General features: G+C 54.6%; 1 protein-coding gene across 1 annotated transcript in view; it reads right to left on the reverse strand.

Moving 5' to 3' along the window:
- Positions 1-17,518, reverse strand: part of LOC140430325 (transcription initiation factor TFIID subunit 4-like) — a 510,261-nt gene that overhangs the window by 358,653 nt on the left and 134,090 nt on the right. Inside the window, exon 11 of the mRNA XM_072517772.1 lies at positions 7,088-7,257. Within this exon, the coding sequence (XP_072373873.1) occupies positions 7,088-7,257 (170 nt within the window). The remainder of the gene's footprint in view (positions 1-7,087; positions 7,258-17,518) is intronic.

Below are 17,518 nucleotides of genomic sequence, written 5' to 3' on the forward strand. Positions count from 1 at the left end.
GCTCCCTCGACACTGTCCCCATCAAACACTCCCAGGACAGGTACAGCACGGGGTTAGATACAGAGTAAAGCTCCCTCTACACTGTTCCCATCAAACACTCCCAGGACAGATACAGCACGGGGTTAGATACAGAGTAAAGCTCCCTCGACACTGTCCCCATCAAACACTCCCAGGACAGGTACAACACGGGGTTAGATACAGAGTAATGCTCCCTCTACACTGTCCCCATCAAACACTCCCAGGACAGGTACAGCACGGGGTTAGATACAGAGTAAAGCTCTCTCTACACTGTCCCCATCAAACACTCCCAGGACAGGTACAACACGGGGTTAGATACAGAGTAAAGCTCCCTCTACACTGTCCCCATCAAACACTCCCAGGACAGGTACAGCACGGGGTTAGATACAGAGTAAAGCTCCCTCGACACTGTCCCCATCAAACACTCCCAGGACAGGTACAACACGGAGTTAGATACAGAGTAAAGCTCCCTCTACACTGTCCCCATCAAACACTCCCAGGACAGGTACAGCACGGGGTTAGATACAGAGTAAAGCTCCCTCTACATTGTCCCCATCAAACACTCCCAGGACAGGTACAGCACGGGGTTAGATACAGAGTAAAGTTCCCTCTACACTGTCCCCATCAAACACTCCCAGGACAGGTACAGCACGGGGTTAGATACAGAGTAAAGCTCCCTCTACACTGTCCCCATCAAACACTCCCAGGACAGGTACAGCGCGGGGTTAGATAGTGTTGGGGGCCAGTTGGCGGCTGGTTAGTGATGCGGAGTTACACCAACAACGCAGGTTGAATTCTCGTACCATCTTCTTAACTTTGCCCCTCGCCTGAGGTGTGGTGACCCTCAGGTTAAATCACCACCAGTCAGCTCTCTCACAAAAGGGGAGAGTAGCCTCTGGTCCTCTGGGACTACAATTACTTTCCACTTTCAGACACAGTGTGAAGTTGCCTCCATACTGGCCCTATCCAACATTCCCATGGTAGATACAGCATGGATTAGATACAGCGTAAAGCTGCCTCTGACCTCCGGTGGCGACTATGTTGTAGACAGTGTCGTATTTGGTGGCTCTCGTGCACCTTAGCTCTATTTGACCCAAATACACACGATTAGGTGGCCAAACGAAGGAGGATAAAACACCGAAAACCAAGAGGTTTTCATCGCGGTACGTCCATTGCTCACCCACCAAGATGAGCTCAAAGAAAAAGCGGCAGCAAGCAGACTAGTAGGTCTTTGCGAGAGCGGTTGAAGGCGCGATGACGACGGGCTCCCTGTGGTCGACCAACCAACTGGTTAACTTTCTTACACTCCAGTTCAAAAAACAGAGGATTGAAACCTGGGAGGAGCTCGCCAGGGTAACGGATCCGCTTTGGGTGGGTGTGAAGGGGGTGGAGCAAAGGCTCGAATCCTAGGGAGCATTGCTACAAAATAAATGGAGGCATCTACGCGCAGAGAGAGAGACCCCACCCAGAGGCCCCAGATAAAGGGATTTGTGAGAGGGTAGAGGGTAGAAATTCTGTGGACCAGAACGACACGGGTGAGGTCTCTGACGGTCTGGTGTAGCAGGCACTGAAAATGGTGATTAGGGGAGAGTTCATCGCGGTCGATGCACAGAGTGTGATGGCGGAGCGAGCAGAGTAGTCAAGGCTGATGGAGGCAATTTTGACAGGTGACAGTTTGACAGTTGACGGAAAATACCCGGAGTTCCCGAGGAGGCTCTGCTCAACGAACCACGGAGGCTGCAGATGGAGGTTGGTCGGGTCTGCACCGAAAAGGCGGTCAGGCAACAATGTAAAGCTAGAGAGGTGACAAATAATACATGGAGAAAGCCAGCAGGATGCTTGATCACCAACTGAGGAAACGGGGTGGCGGCGAAGGACATCGGCAGGTTGAGGGACAAGGGAGGTAGTAACAGAACCGGCGGGGATTAATGGAATCTTTGAGGCCTTTCACCAGAAATTATACCAGTCGGAACCTCCACCGGAGGATGAGGGAAGATGATGTTCTCTGGCTTGGTTGGGGTTTCCGAGGGTAGAACAAACAAGAGTGCCAGGGCTGGGGGCCCCAGAGGGGTTGCGAGAGGTGACGGAGTGAGTGGGGTCGATGCAGTCCGGGAAAGCCCCATGCCCAGATGGATTTCCTGCCAAATTCTACGAGTGATTTGGGTTGCTGTTGGGTCCCTTGGTGCTGCAGATGTATAACAAAGCGCTGGAAATGGGTGAGCCCCTCCCGACGTTGTCACAGGCGTCTATCACGCTCATCGTAAAGAAGGACAAAGACACCAAACAGTGTGGGTCAGACCGACCAGTCTCGCGATTGACTGTTGATGCGAAACCTGTGGCAAAAGTTCTGGAGGCATGAATAGAAGGTTGTGTGCCGGATGTGATTGGGGAAAACCAGGTGGGGTTTGTTAAGGGCAGGCAGCTATCGACAAATGTGGAGGCTATTGGGTGTGATCATGACACCTACAGTGGGGAAAGAGGTGGAAGTGGTCGTGTCTGTGGATGCGCAGGAGGTGTTTGACCGGGTGGAATGGCCGTACTTACTTGATGTACTGGAACGGTTTGGGTTTGGGCAGAGGTTTATAGATCAGGTCAGATTATTATACAAGGCCCTGACGGCGAGCATCCTGACTAATGGAGTCAGCTCTAAGTACTTTACTTTGCAGTGTGAGACGAGGCAGAGATGTCCGCTCTCTCCATTGTCCTTCGCCCTTCCGATCGAGCCATTAGCGATGTCTCTCTGCTCCTCCAGGGCAGTGTTTTTCAAACTTCTTTTTCCAGGGACCCACTTTTTGCAACCGGACAACTTTCACGACCCTCGCCAGCCGACCTTCAACACCCACGCCAGCCGACCTTTGCGACCCACGCCGGCCGACCTTCGCGACACATGCCATGTTCGCTCTTACCTTTCAATGCAAATTCCTCCACTTTGAAAACATTAAGTTTGCCCTTAGAGGTATGAATGAGGGATTCTCCATGAGGTGGGATCTGTTCATCCATTTCTTCAAAATGCACTAAAACATCAGCAGGAGGAGGGAGGAAGGTCTCGTCTTTTTTGGGGGGTGACGGGGGGGGGAGGGGTCGAGGATTATACTGAATAAAAATTTACGGGGGGGGGGGGGGGGGTAGGCAAGACTGTATATGTGTAGGGTTTGCTATGTTATATTATTATATTGTTACATATATTACAACATCAAGGTTCATATTTTATGGCTCTTGGTGTCTTATGTTTCTGTATACATTTGAAAATACCTCCAATAAGCTGTATTTATAAAGCTGCCTCTGCACGTTCCCATCACTCAGGTCAGGTGCAGTGTGCATTAAACAGACCAAGTGCCGTCTCTTCCCCCGGACCCTCAATTTCTGTCCTCGCTCCCATTGATAATTTACTGGTGGAGGTAATCCAATCGGAGGTCGGAACTGATCAGCCAGATTCAATACTGAAACTGACAAGGCTAATGTTATTGAATGATCTTAGCAGTGGGGGAGCAAAGCCATCGAGGCAATGTTTTAGTTAAAATCATCGATTGGTTACAACACAGAATGAAGCCATTCAGCCCAGACAGCTCACTGCAAGAGCAACTCAGCTCCCCTGTCCCTTCCACGTGGCCCAGCAATTGTTTCTTCAGATATTTACCAAATTCTGTTTTGGGAGTCACAACTGAATCTGCCTCCGCCACACTCCCAGTAATTGCATTCCAGATCCTAGCGACACGTTGCATGTTAAAAGTTTCTCCCCTTGTCATCTTTGGTTTACATCGGTGTCCTCTCCTCTGGTTCTTGATCCTTTCCTTTCGCCTCCTCTGTTCATACCACTCATGATTTTGAACACCTCAATCAAATTTCTGTCCGACCTTCACTTCTCTAAGCAGATCAATCAGAGTTTCCCCAATCGATCCACAGACCTTCTTCATCCCTGAAATCATTCTTTAAATCCTTTCTGTGCCATCTCTAATGGTGGAATTGCGGATAGCGATGAGGACTGTCTGAGGATACAGCAGGATTTAGATTGTTTGGAGACTTGGGCGGAGAGATGGCAGATGGAGTTTAATCCGGACAAATGTGAGGTAATGCATTTTGGAAGGTCTAATGCAGGTAGGGAATATACGGTGAATGGTAGAACCCTCAAGAGTATTGAAAGTCAAAGAGATCTAGGAGTACAGGTCCACAGGTCACTGAAAGGGGCAACACAGGTGGAGAAGGTAGTCAAGAAGGCATACGGCATGCTTGCCTTCATTGGCCGGGGCATTGAGTATAAGAATTGGCAAGTCATGTTGCAGCTGTATAGAACCTTAGTTAGGCCACACTTGGAGTATAGTGTTCAATTCTGGTCGCCACACTACCAGAAGGATGTGGAGGCTTTAGAGAGGGTGCAGAAGAGATTTACCAGAATGTTGCCTGGTATGGAGGGCATTAGCTATGAGGAGCGGTTGAATAAACTCGGTTTGTTCTCACTGGAACGAAGGAGGTTGAGGGGAGACCTGATAGAGGTATACAAAATAATGAGGGGCATAGACAGGGTGGATAGTCAGAGGCTTTTCCCCAGGGTAGAGGGGTCAATTACTAGGGGGCATAGGTTTAAGGTGAGAGGGGCAAGGTTTAGAGGAGATGTACGAGGCAAGTTTTTTACGCAGAGGGTAGTGGGTGCCTGGAACTCGCTACCGGAGGAGGTGGTGGAAGCAGGGACGATAGTGACATTTAAGGGGCATCTTGACAAATACATGAATAGGATGGGAATAGAGGGATACGGACCCAGGAAGTGTAGAAGATTGTAGTTTAGTCGGGCAGCATGGTCGGCACGGGCTTGGAGGGCCGAAGGGCCTGTTCCTGTGCTGTACATTTCTTTGTTCTTTGTTCTTTTGTCTCTACATTCTTCCTGAAGTGTGGTGCCCAGTATTGTACACATTACTCGAACTGAAGGTAACTCAGGTTCCCTGTAACTTCCTTGTTTTGTATTCCATGCCTCTATTTATAAAGTCCAGAATCCCTCTGCCTTTCTCAACCTGGCCCGTCACCTACAATGATTTATGCACGTATCTCCTCAGGCCTCTCTGCTCCTGTACCCCCTTCAGAATTGTCTCCCTGGTTTTATATCGTCTCTGCCCATTCCACCAAAATGTACCAATTCAAATTCACACATCGCGCCACAAAATACTATCGGCCATCAGTCCACTCATCCACAAGCCTGTGCCCGCTTGAAGTCTGTCACTATTTTCCACACAGTTCACAAGACTTCCAAGTGCGGTGTCATTTGCAAAATTTGAAATTGCGCCCTGTGCGTCGGTCTTTTTCATTGTAAGAAGTCTTCCAACACCAGGTTAAAGTCCAACAGGTATGTTTTGAATCATTAGCTTTTGGAGCACTGCTCCTTCCTCAGGTGAATGAGGAGGTGGGTTCCAGAAACACATATATAGTCAAAGTCAAAGATGCAAGACAATACTTTGAATGCGAGTCTTTGCAGATAATTAAGTCTTAAAGGTCCTGACGGAGCAACTGGACAGAGGGATAATCACAGGTTAAAGAGGTGTGAATTGTCTCAAGCCAGGACAGTTGGTAGGATTTTGTAAGCCCAGGCCAGATGGTGGGGGGTCAATGTAATGCAACAATAATCCAAGGTCCGGGTTGAGGCCATACTCATGTGTGGGGAGCAGAAATTTATAGCCAAGTTCCGTATCATCTTGCATCTTTGACTTTGTCTATATGTGTGTTTCTGGAACCTACCTCTTCATTCACCTGAGGAAGGAGCAGTGCTCCGAAAGCTAGTGATTTGAAACAAACCTGTTGGACTTTAACCTGGTGTTGTAAGACTTCTTACTGTGCTCATCCCAGTCCAACGCCGGCATCTCCACATCATTTCTTTTATAATTTAGAGTACCCAATTAATTTTTTTTCGAATTAAGGGCCAATTTAGCATGGCCAACCCACCTATCCAGCATATCTTTTTTTGGGTTGTGGGGGTGAGACCGAAGCAGACACGGGGAGAAGGTGCAAACACCACACGGACAGTGACCCGGGGCCGGGATCGAACCCGGGCACTCGGCGCCGTGAGGCAGCAGTGGTGTGCTTGTCTTTAAGATAGATCGAGAAAAGCAATCCTAGTACTGATTCCTGGAGGAACCCAGGTTCCTCTAGTACGGAAATAGTTCCCCACTAATCACTATTTCCTGCCACTCGATCAGCCTTTGCATCCACGTTTCCACTACCCTTTGTATCCCATGAGTTTCATCTTTCCTGATAACTCAATTGTGCAGCATTTTATCAAACATCTTGCAGATCAATGTACACAACATTAGCCACATTGCCCTCATCAACATTCTTTGTTACTTAATTTAAAATTTCAAGCAAATTAGTTGAACACGATCTGCCTAATCCACATTTGTGCGAGTGACGGTTAATTTCGTTACAAGTTTCCGCTTTGAAAAGCTGTCCCACCAGCAAGGTTGAACTGACTGGCCTGAACTTGCTGGATTGATTCTCACACCTTTTTTGAACATTTGCTATTCTCCAGCCTCTGGCACCAAACCAATCATTTCTTTTAAATAAATTTAGAGCACCCAATTCATTTTTCCCAATTAAGGGGTAATTCAGCGTGGCCAATCCACCTACCCTGCACATCTTTTTGGGTTGTGGGGGTGAAACCCACGCAGACACGGGGAGAATGTGCAAACTCCACACGGACAGTGACCCAGAGCCGATCTCGAACCTGGGACCACCAACCCCTTTATCTAAGGAAGATTAGAAGATTATGGTCAGTGCCTCCACAATTTCCACTCTTACTTTGTTCAGTATCCTCAGATGCATCTCCTCCACGCCTGGTGAATTGAAGTGCAAAGAACCATTCCATTACTTCCTCTTTATTAAATAGAATCAACAGGAAGACAATTCATCTCGTGGATGGCAGTCAACATAAAGCTGTCATTTTTGCCCAACAGTTCTGTGATGCTGATCCTTGTCTGATCCAAGGGCAATGGAATTTTGTTTATGTTTTGATGTGTAATTGTTTGGGTGGTTAAACGCAAGAGTTGGTCTAAATGAGCTGAAACCCAATGGTGATAGTGATCCCACTTACCTATTTCGAGGACGCGTTTGTGCAGAGTGCTGCTGGACAGAAAGGGATCATCTTTACATGAGCGAATGCGTGTTCCAACCAAACTGGAGTTGGTTGCCAAAATGTTGGCACTTTCCTCACTCAGATTAACTCCTGCCATTGAGGTAACGTCGTTAATATCATCATCGTCTCTGCAACGAGAGGGCAAATCATGAGATTTCTGTAAAAGCTCTGGCGCTCAGTTAAAAATAAAACAGCAAGCACAATGAGACAGGAAAGCAGATGAAATAGGAGCAATGGGAGGTCACATGGCCCGTATACGTGCAATTTGCTGCATGTTGCACCACAGCACATTGCCTGGTCTCATTGCTGGTTTGCCCGACAGAGGGGGAGGGGAGACGGGAAGGTGGGAGAAGGGGAGCTGCGAGGAGGCGAGAGGAGGGAAGGTGGGAGGAGGGGAGGAGGGCAGAGGGGAGGCGGGAGGAGGGGAGGCGGCGGGGTGGGGAGGAGGCGGCGGGGTGGGGAGGAGGCGGCGGGGTGGGGAGGAGGCGGGAGGAGGCGGGAGGAGGGGAGGTGGGAGGAGGGGAGGCGGGAGGAGGGGAGGCGGGAGGAGGGGAGGCGGGAGGAGGGGAGGCGGGAGGAGGGGAGGCGGGAGGAGGGGAGGCGGGAGGAGGGGAGGCGGGAGGGCGGGAGGAGGGGAGGCGGGAGGAGGGGAGGCGGGAGGAGGGGAGGCGGGAGGAGGGGAGGCGGGAGGAGGGGAGGCGGGAGGAGGGGAGGCGGGAGGAGGGGAGGCGGGAGGAGGGGAGGCGGGAGGAGGGGAGGCGGGAGGAGGGGAGGCGGGAGGAGGGGAGAGGGGAGAAGGGGAGAGGGGAGGACGGGAGGAGGGGAGGCGGGAGGAGGGGAGGCGGGAGGAGGGGAGGTCGGAGAGAGGCGGGAGGAGGGGAGGTGGGAGGAGAGGAGGTAGAGGAGGAGGAGGAGGGGAGGTGGGAGGAGGGCAGGCGGGAGGAGAGGCTGGAGGAGGGGGGGGTGGGAGGAGGGGAGGCGGGAGGAGGAGAGAGGCGGGGAGGAGGAGAGAGGCGGGGGAGGAGGAGAGAGGCGGGGGAGGGGAGGTGGGAGATGGGGAGGTGGGGGAGGGGAGATGGGAGGAGGGGAGGCGGGAGGAGGGGAGGCGGGAGGAGGGGAGGCGGGAGGAGGGGAGGCGGGAGGAGGGGAGGCGGGAGGAGGGGAGGCGGGAGGAGGGAGGCGGGAGGAGGGAGGCGGGAGGAGGGGAGGCGGGAGGAGGGAGGCGGGAGGAGGGGAGGCGGGAGGAGGGGAGGCGGGAGGAGGGGAGTCGGGAGGAGGGGAGTCGGGAGGAGGGGAGTCGGGAGGAGGGGAGTCGGGAGGAGGGGAGTCGGGAGGAGGGGAGTCGGGAGGAGGGGGGTGGGAGGAGGGGGGGTGGGAGGAGGGGGGGTGGGAGGAGGGGGGGTGGGAGGAGGGGGGGGAGGCGGGAGGAGGGGGGGGGGAGGCGGGAGGAGGGGAGGGGGAGGCGGGAGGAGGGGAGGCGGGAGGAGGGGAGGGGGAGGCGGGAGGAGGGGAGGGGGAGGCGGGAGGAGGGGAGGGGGAGGCGGGAGGAGGGGAGGGGGAGGCGGGAGGAGGGGAGGGGGAGGCGGGAGGAGGGGAGGGGGAGGCGGGAGGAGGGGAGGGGGAGGCGGGAGGAGGGGAGGGGGAGGCGGGAGGAGGGGAGGGGGAGGCGGGAGGAGGGGAGGCGGGAGGAGGGGGAGGCGGGAGGAGGGGAGCAGGGAAGAGGGGAGGAGGGAGGGAAGACGGGAGGAGGGCAGGAAGTGGGGAGGAGGGCAGGAGGAGGGAAGAGGGGAGGAGGGAGGAGAGGAGGGGAGGTGGGAGGAGGGCAGGTGGGAGGAGAGGCTGGAGGAGGGGGGTGGGAGGAGGGGGGTGGGAGGAGGTGGGAGGAGGGGGGTGGGAGGGGGGGTGGGAGGGGGGGTGGGAGGGGGGGTGGGAGGGGGGGTGGGAGGGGGGGTGGGAGGGGGGGTGGGAGGGGGGTGGGAGGGGGGGTGGGAGGAGGGGGGTGGGAGGAGGGGGCTGGGAGGAGGGAGGTAGGAGGAGAGAGGTGGGAGGAGGAGGCGAGGGGAGGGGAGGCAGGGTGAGAGGAGGGAGCTGGGAGGAGGGAGGCGAGAGGAGAGGAGGGGAGGCAGGAGGAGAGGAGGGGAGGCAGGAGGAGAGGAGGGGAGGCAGGTGGAGGGGAAGGGAGGCAGGTGGAGGGGAAGGGAGGCAGGTGGAGGGGAAGGGAGGCAGGTGGAGGGGAAGGGAGGCAGGTGGAGGGGAAGGGAGGCAGGTGGAGGGGAAGGGAGGCAGGAGGAGGGGAAGGGAGGCAGGAGGAGGGGAAGGGAGGCAGGAGGAGGGGAAGGGAGGCAGGAGGAGGGGACGGGAGGCAGGAGGAGGGGAAGGGAGGCAGGAGGAGGGGAAGGGAGGCAGGAGGAGGGGGAGGTAGGAGGAGGGGGAGGTAGGAGGTAGGAGGAGGGGAAGGGAGGTAGGAGGAGGGGAAGGGAGGTAGGAGGAGGGGAAGGGAGGTAGGAGGGCAAGGGAGGCAGGAGGAGGGGAGGGGAGGCAGGAGGAGAGGACAGAAGGCAGGAGAAGGGGAGGGAGATGGGAGGAATGGAGGGGAGGAAGGAGGAGTGGAGTGAAGGTGGGAGGCGTGGAGGGGAATGAGCAGGAGGGAAGGGGGAGAGGGATGGGACGGAGGGGTGGGAAAGGGGGTGTTGGGGTGGGGAAGGGGAGATGGGGGGATGGGGCGGAGGGGTGGGAAAGGGGGAGTTGGGGTGGGGAAGGGGGAGGGGAGATGGGATGGGGAGGGGAGATGGGGTGGGGTGGGAGATGGGATGGGAGATGGGATGGGGGGGTGGGAGATGGGGTGGGAGATGGGATGGGGGGGTGGGAGATGGGATGGGGGGGTGGGAGATGGGGTGGGAGATGGGGTGGGAGATGGGATGGGAGATGGGGTGGGAGATGGGATGGGAGATGGGATGGGGGGTGGGAGATGGGATGGGGGTGGGAGATGGGATGGGGGTGGGAGATGGGATGGGGGAGGGAGATGGGGTGGGGGAGGGGAGATGGGGTGGGAGATGGGATGGGGGAGGGAGATGGGATGGGGGAGGGGAGATGGGGTGGGAGATGGGATGGGGGGTGGGAGATGGGATGGGGGTGGGAGATGGGATGGGGGAGGGGAGATGGGGTGGGAGATGGGATGGGGGAGGGGAGATGGGGTGGGAGATGGGATGGGGGGTGGGAGATGGGATGGGGGGTGGGAGATGGGATGGGGGGTGGGAGATGGGATGGGGGGTGGGAGATGGGATGGGGAGTGGGAAATGGGATGGGAATGGGGAGATGGGAATGGGGAGATGGGATGGGGAGATGGGATGGGGATGGGGAGATGGGATGGGGTGGGAGATGGGGTTGGGTGGGAGATGGGATGGGGTGGGAGATGGGATGGGGAGGGGGGATGGGGTGGGAGGGGGAGGGGGGATGGGGTGGGAGGGGGAGGGGGGATGGGGTGGGAGGGGGAGGGGGGATGGGGTGGGAGGGGGAGGGGGGATGGGGTGGGAGGGGGAGGGGGGATGGGGTGGGAGGGGGGATGGGGTGGGAGGGGGAGGGGGGATGGGGTGGGAGGGGGAGGGGGGTTGGGGAGGGAGGGGGAGGGGGGATGGGGTGGGAGATGGGATGGGGGGTGGGAGATGTGATGGGGGAGGGGAGATGGGGTGGGAGATGGGATGGGGGTGGGAGATGGGATGGGGACGGGGAGATGGGATGGGGACGGGGAGATGGGATGGGGACGGGGAGATGGGATGGGGACGGGGAGATGGGATGGGGATGGGGAGATGGGATGGGGATGGGGAGATGGGATGGGAAGTGGGAGATGGGATGGGGATGGGAGGGGGATTTGGGGAGTGGGGTGTTGGGGAGGGAGGAGTAGGGGAGAGAGGGGAGGGGAGGGGGAGAGGGAGGGAGAGTAGGAGCAGGGAGGAAGAGGGGCAGGTGGAAGGCAGGGAAGAATAGAGAAGCAGGAGGTGTTAGGAAGCTTCCGTGGATATCTCAATTCTGTCCTCACCAACACTCAAACCAAAAAGGCAAAGGAGAAAGAAAGAAGGTGTGACGAAATGTTATATTTACTCGAAACGTTAACCCTGTTTCTCTCTCCACGGATACGGCCAGGACTGCTGGGTTTTCCCAACATTTTCTGTCTTTGTTTCAGATTCAAGCATCTGCAGTATTTTGCTTTTAAGAAGTTACATTTTTATAGTACATTCACCACCTCAGGTCATCATTCCAAAGTACAAAACAGCCATTAAAGTACTTGTGACTCCTTCCGAAGGAAACAAGGCAGCCAGTCTTTGCTAATTAATCCCACACACAGCAATGAGATCATGACTGTTATAACCTGCCTGCTTACCATTGGCTGGGGACTAATGACAATCCCACAATCCTGTGGGAGTATGAGCTTCCCCAATGAGGGGGGGGCGGAGAAACCCTTAGTAAACTCCAAGTATAAATAAAGCTGGCCAGTTTGGAACCAGCAGGAAGGAGTGTGCAGTAAGGGAAGTTGCTGCTGCATATATAGTAAATAAATGTTATTACTTTGTATCCTTAAAACTTGTGCTGGATTCTTCGTGGCCCTCACAAAACTGGCGACGAGGGTTAAAGTGAATAGCTGTCTACACTGCTGAAGCCACCTCCCTGGATTTTTGTTGGATACAGGTTGGAAGTTGTTTTCTATTATACCATGCCTCTGTACGCACGTTTGGATGTTTTTGATGCTGCGCTGGAAAGCTGGAACCAGTACGCACAACGGATGCGTTACTATTTCCGGGCAAACAATATCACCGAAAACGAGCGCCAGGTGGTCATATTGCTCACCGCCTGCGGCCCGCATACGTTTGGGGTGAATAAGAGCCTTACGTACCCAGCTGCGCCGGATGATGAACTTGTGAATATAGTGGGCAATGTTTTAACCCAACCCCGTCCACGATAGTCCAGCGTTACCGGTTTAATACCGCTGAGAGGACCCCTGGAGAATCCCTTGCCGATTTTCTATCCAGGCTACGCAGGATTGCGGAGTACTGTGACTATGGTGAGACCTTGTCAGAAATGTTACGCGACCGTTTGGTTTGCGGTATTAACAATGCGGCCACCCAGAGAAAGTCGTTAGCTGAGCCAACATTGACTTTTCAACAGGCCATTCAAATCTCGTATTGTCCCGAGAGAGCGCAAAACGAGGAGTGCAGGAGCTACAGGGAATGGAAGTGCATGCCTTGGGGCGCAACCCCTTCCATCCGAAAACGCCCCCCCGCACTCCTGCGGTACCTTGGGCGAGGCGACATCCAGACCGACGCCAGTGGCCGTCGGACATTCCTCCCCGAAGGGAGCTTTCTCCAGAACCAATGGATGAGGAGCCATGTCCGTGTCAGACTTGTAGGCGCCAACCCTGTCGCGGACGGCAGTCCTGGGGGTGCCAGAGGCGCCGTCGTTCCGACCGAAACTGGGACCAGCCCAGGGACCGTACCTTCCATGTGGATGAACCTGCGGCGACTACTCCTGAGGATGTGGAGACGGAGGACGACTGCCTGCAGTTGCATTGTGTGGCAGCTCCCCATGTGGCCCCAATTAAGGTGACAGTACGGGTCAATCGTCACCCACTTGAGATGGAGTTGGACACTGGCGCAGCGGTCTCAGTGATCGCCCAGAGGACATTCGACCGCATCAAGCAGGGTATACAGACTCTTACATTAACCGACTCACAGGCCAGGTTGGCCACCTACACTGGGGAACCACTGGACATTGCAGGAACTATAATGACCCCTGTTGTTTATAGACACCAGGAGGGACGTTTCCCACTTATCGTGGTGCGCGGCCATGGGCCCAGCCTGTTGGGTCGGGACAGGTTGCGCCATTTGCGGTTGCAATGGCAGCTCATCCTCCAAACAGTTTCTGAAGGGTTGACTGAGGTGCTAGGACGATACCCAGATGTATTCCAGCCTGGTTTGGGGAAAATAAAAGGGGCCGTAGCCCGTATCCAAGTCGAACCAGGAGCCACGCCGCGCTATTTCCGGGCGGGCCCGGTGTCTTACGCCTTGCTCGAGAAAGTAGAAGGGGAGCTCACTCGTTTGGAGAGTTTGGGTATTATCAGGCCTGTCCATTTTGCTGACTGGGCAGCACCAATTGTACCTGTAATGAAGCCAGATGCCACAGTTCGCTTGTGTGGCGACTATAAACTTACAGTGAATACGGCTTCCCGACTCGACCGATATCCAATGCCTCGCATAGAGGATCTCTACGCGAAGCTTGCAGGGGGACTCTCCTTCACAAAATTAGATATGAGTCACGCCTACCTACAGTTGGAGCTGGACCTTGCCTCCCGACCATAGGTAACGATTAATACACACCGGGGCCTGTATGAATATACACTGTTGCCCTTTGGAGTATCCTCTGCCTGCGCTATTTTTCAACGTGTTGTGGAGGGCATTTTGAGAGGTCTACCACGTGTTGCTGTCTACTTAGATGATGTTTTGATTCCAGGGACGTCGGAGCAGGAACATTTGGAAAATCTGGAGGCTGTCCTTGGGCGCTTTTCGGAGGCTGGAATCCGTTTACGTCGCACAAAGTGCGTATTTCAGGCAAAGGAAGTAGTCTACCTAGGTTATCGGGTGGACCGCGAAGGTTTGCACCCCGTCGCAGAGAAGGTGCGTGCGATTCAACAGGCCCTCGCCCCGACTGACACTTTGCATCTTCGTTCTTTTCTCCGGTCTCGTAAACTATTACGGAAAATAATGAGGGGCATAGATAAGGTAGATAGTCAACATCTTTTCCCAAAGGTAGGGGAGTCTAAAACTAGAGGGCATAGGTTTAAGGTGAGAGGGGAGAGATCCAGAGGGGCAATTTCTTCACTCAGAGGGTAGTGAGTGTCTGGAATGGGCTGCCAGAGGTAGTAGTAGAAGCGGGTACAATTGTGTCTTTCAAAAAGCATTTAGATGGTTACATGGGTAAGATGGGTATAGAGGGTTATGGGCCAAGTGCGGGCAACTGGGACTAGCTTAATGGTAAAAAACTGGGCGGCATGGACTGGTTGGGCCGAAGGGCCTGTTTCCATGCTGTAAACTTCTATGATTCTATGAAGTTCCTCCCCAATCTGGCAACTACGCTGGCCCCTTTGCACCTTCTGCTAAAGAAAAATCACACCTGGTTTGGGGTCAGCCGCAAGAAACCGCTTACCAGCGGGTAAAGGAACAATTGTCGTCGTCTGGGTTACTAACCCACAATGATCCTGGAAAGCCTTTGCTCGTCACATGTGAAGCATCCCCGTATGGTATTGGGGCCGTCCTGTCCCACAAGATGGAGAACGGGGCCGAGCGACCGATAGCTTTCGCCTCCCGCACATTGACTGCAGCAGAGAAAAAGTACGCGCAGATCGAGAAGGAGGGCCTGGCAGTGGTTTTTGCGGTGAAACGCTTCCACCAGTACGTGTATGGCCGCCATTTCACTATCGTGACTGATCATAAGCCTCTGCTGGGACTTTTCAGAGAAGATAAGCCAATACCGCCCATTGCTTCCACACGGATCCAGCGCTGGGCTTTGTTGCTTGCTGCATACGAGTATTCTCTGGAGCACAAACCAGGAACGCAGATAGCAAATACCGACGCACTGAGCCGATTGCCTTTATCGACCGGCCCCATGTCGACCCCCACGACCGGTGAGGTGGTTGCAACCCTAAATTTTATGAACACCTTGCCTGTCACGGCATCACAGATCCGTGAGTGGACCCAGACGGAACCAGTCCTGTCAAAGGTTCGGCACATAGTCCTGTATGGTGGGCAGCATGGACAGCTCCCAGGCGAGTTGCGGGCATTTTCCTCCAAGCTGTCAGAGTTCAGCGTGGAAGACGGCATCCTCTTGTGGGGGACGCGTGTGATTGTCCCGGAAAAAGGCCAGGAGCTGATACTAACAGACTTGCACAATGGGCATCCAGGTGTGACCAAAATGAAAATGTTGGCCCGGAGTTATGTCTGGTGGCCAGGCCTCGACACCGACATTGAGAAGGTGGCCCAAAACTGCTCCATTTGCCAGGAGCATCAGAAGCTTCCGCCGGCCACGCCCCTACATCACTGGGAATGGCCAGGGCGGCCTTCGGCACGCTTACATGCAGATTTCGCAGGCCCTTTTCAAGGATCCATGTTCCTTCTATTAATCAACGCCCAGTCTAAATGGCTAGAGGTGCATAAGATGCGGGGGACATCGCCCTGCGCAACAATTGAAAAATGCGTTTGTCCTTTAGTACGCATGGCCTCCCCGAGGTGCTGGTCACGGATAACGGCACTCCATTCACGAGTGAGGAGTTTGCGAGGTTCATGAAGATGAACGGCATACGCCATATCCGCACTGCCCCTTACCACCCGGCTTCAAATGGGTTGGCAGAACGCGCAGTGCAGGCATTCAAAAGAGGCCTAAAGAAGCAATCTTCTGGATCAATGGACATGAGACTGGCTCACTTTTTGTTTACGTATAGAACCACCCCCCATGCGGTGACTGGGGTAGCTCCCGCAGAATTCCTAATGGGCCGGAGACTTCGCACCCGCCTTAGTATGGTTTTCCCGGACATTGGCGCAAAAGTACGCCGCACACAAGAACGGCAGGGACAGGGATTTTCTCGGCATCGGCCGATTCGGCAGTTTGCACCCGGTGACCCAGTGTTCGTTCAGAATTTTGCTGGTGGTGCCCAGTGGGTTCCTGGCATAATCTTTCACCAAACGGGCCCTATATCTTACCAGGTGCAAGCACAGGGTCGTCTCCAGCGCAAACATGTAGACCACGTTCGGTCCAGAAGACTATCCCCTCCAAAGATTCCCCGCCCCCGGAGCCAATTTCTACAGCCGCAGAGACCAGAGACAAGGAAAGGTAGTCCTCACAATCTTCCACTGGTGCCTCACTCATAGCCTGCGCAGGTTGTTACAGAACCGAATGAAGATAGAGACGCTGACAGGACGGAGGCAGCAGACTCTGACTCCGAGATGGAGACACAGGACGCATCAGAGGAGGAATCCTCGGGCCCACGGGCCGCGGATGTACAACCGTTACGCCGTTCATCACGGAAGCGCCGGTCTCCATCTCGTTACACGCCGCCTGATCCAGCGCCGTGTGCAAATGGTGTCTGGCCTGCGGCAAAACGAGTCCGACGCCCTCCTTTGCCAGGGTCTTCGGTGGATTCCTTGAACGGTGGTGGTGGTGGTGGTGAAGAGGAGAAGAGGGGGGGGGGGGGGGGGGAAGAGGAGGAGAAGAGGGGGGGGGGAAGAGGAGGAGAAGAGGGGGGGGGGGGGAAGAGGAGGAGAAGAGGGGGGGGGGGGGGGAAGAGGAGGAGAAGGGGGGGGGAGAAAAGAGGAGGAGAAGGGGGGGGGGAAAAGAGGAGGAGAAGAGGGGGGGGAGAAGAGGAGGGGGGGGGAAGAGGAGGAGAAGAGAGGGGGGGAGGGGGAAAGAGGAGGAGAAGAGGAGGGGGGGAAGAGGAGGAGAAGAGAGGGGAAAGAGGAGGAGAAGAGGGGGGGGAGGGGGAAAGAGGAGGAGAAGAGAGGGGGGGGAGAAGAGGAGGAGAAGAGAGAGGAGGGAGGGATGTTATAACCTGCCTGCTTACCATTGGCTGGGGACTAATGACAATCCCACAATCCTGTGGGAGTATGAGCTTCCCCAATGAGGGGGGCGGAGAAACCCTTAGTAAACTCAAAGTATAAATAAAGCTGGCCAGTTTGGAACCAGGCTTGAATCTGGTTTATATCACATTGGCGATTAAACAGCATTGAACACCATCAAGGACGGATTGATATCAAGTGAGGATAATAACAGATTAAACCGTTTTGAAAATGGAAGTGCAGGTAAAAGATAGTTCAGACTATCATTAGCACAATGTATATGTACTGTGAGGGAAGAAGCAGGGGCCCAGATTAGAATACTGCCTTATTTGTACAATGCTTTGTTAAAGAGGGGAAATCAGTTAACATCCACTGGTTGGAGTCGTGCCTGGCACAAAGGAAGGTGGTTGTGGTGGTTGGAGGTCAATCATCTCAGCTCCAGGACATCACTGCAGGAGTTCCTCGGGGTAGTGTTGAGAATATGGCTCAAGCTATGGAATGTCAAACAGAGATTTAGTCTGGATCTAGAATCAAGCTTGATGGGATAATGAAATGTCAAAGAGAACTTTTGGTCTAATGGAATTTATGTTATCTCTTATGTTTTTGCGCTAGACAGTTGCAGTAACAAAACACTGCCTTGGGAATCGTTTCTAATTCTACAGATAACTATATTTTAGCTGAGAGCCACAGAATGCTGTATTTCTCAGGCCTCCTCTAAAGGGGCTGTCCTTGGGAAGGAAACATTGTCATTTTATTATATAAGTAATTGTCTGCTGTACTAACTTCGACTTGC

This window comes from Scyliorhinus torazame, chromosome 10 (assembly GCF_047496885.1).
Source record: "Scyliorhinus torazame isolate Kashiwa2021f chromosome 10, sScyTor2.1, whole genome shotgun sequence".
NCBI classification, from domain to species: domain Eukaryota; kingdom Metazoa; phylum Chordata; class Chondrichthyes; order Carcharhiniformes; family Scyliorhinidae; genus Scyliorhinus; species Scyliorhinus torazame.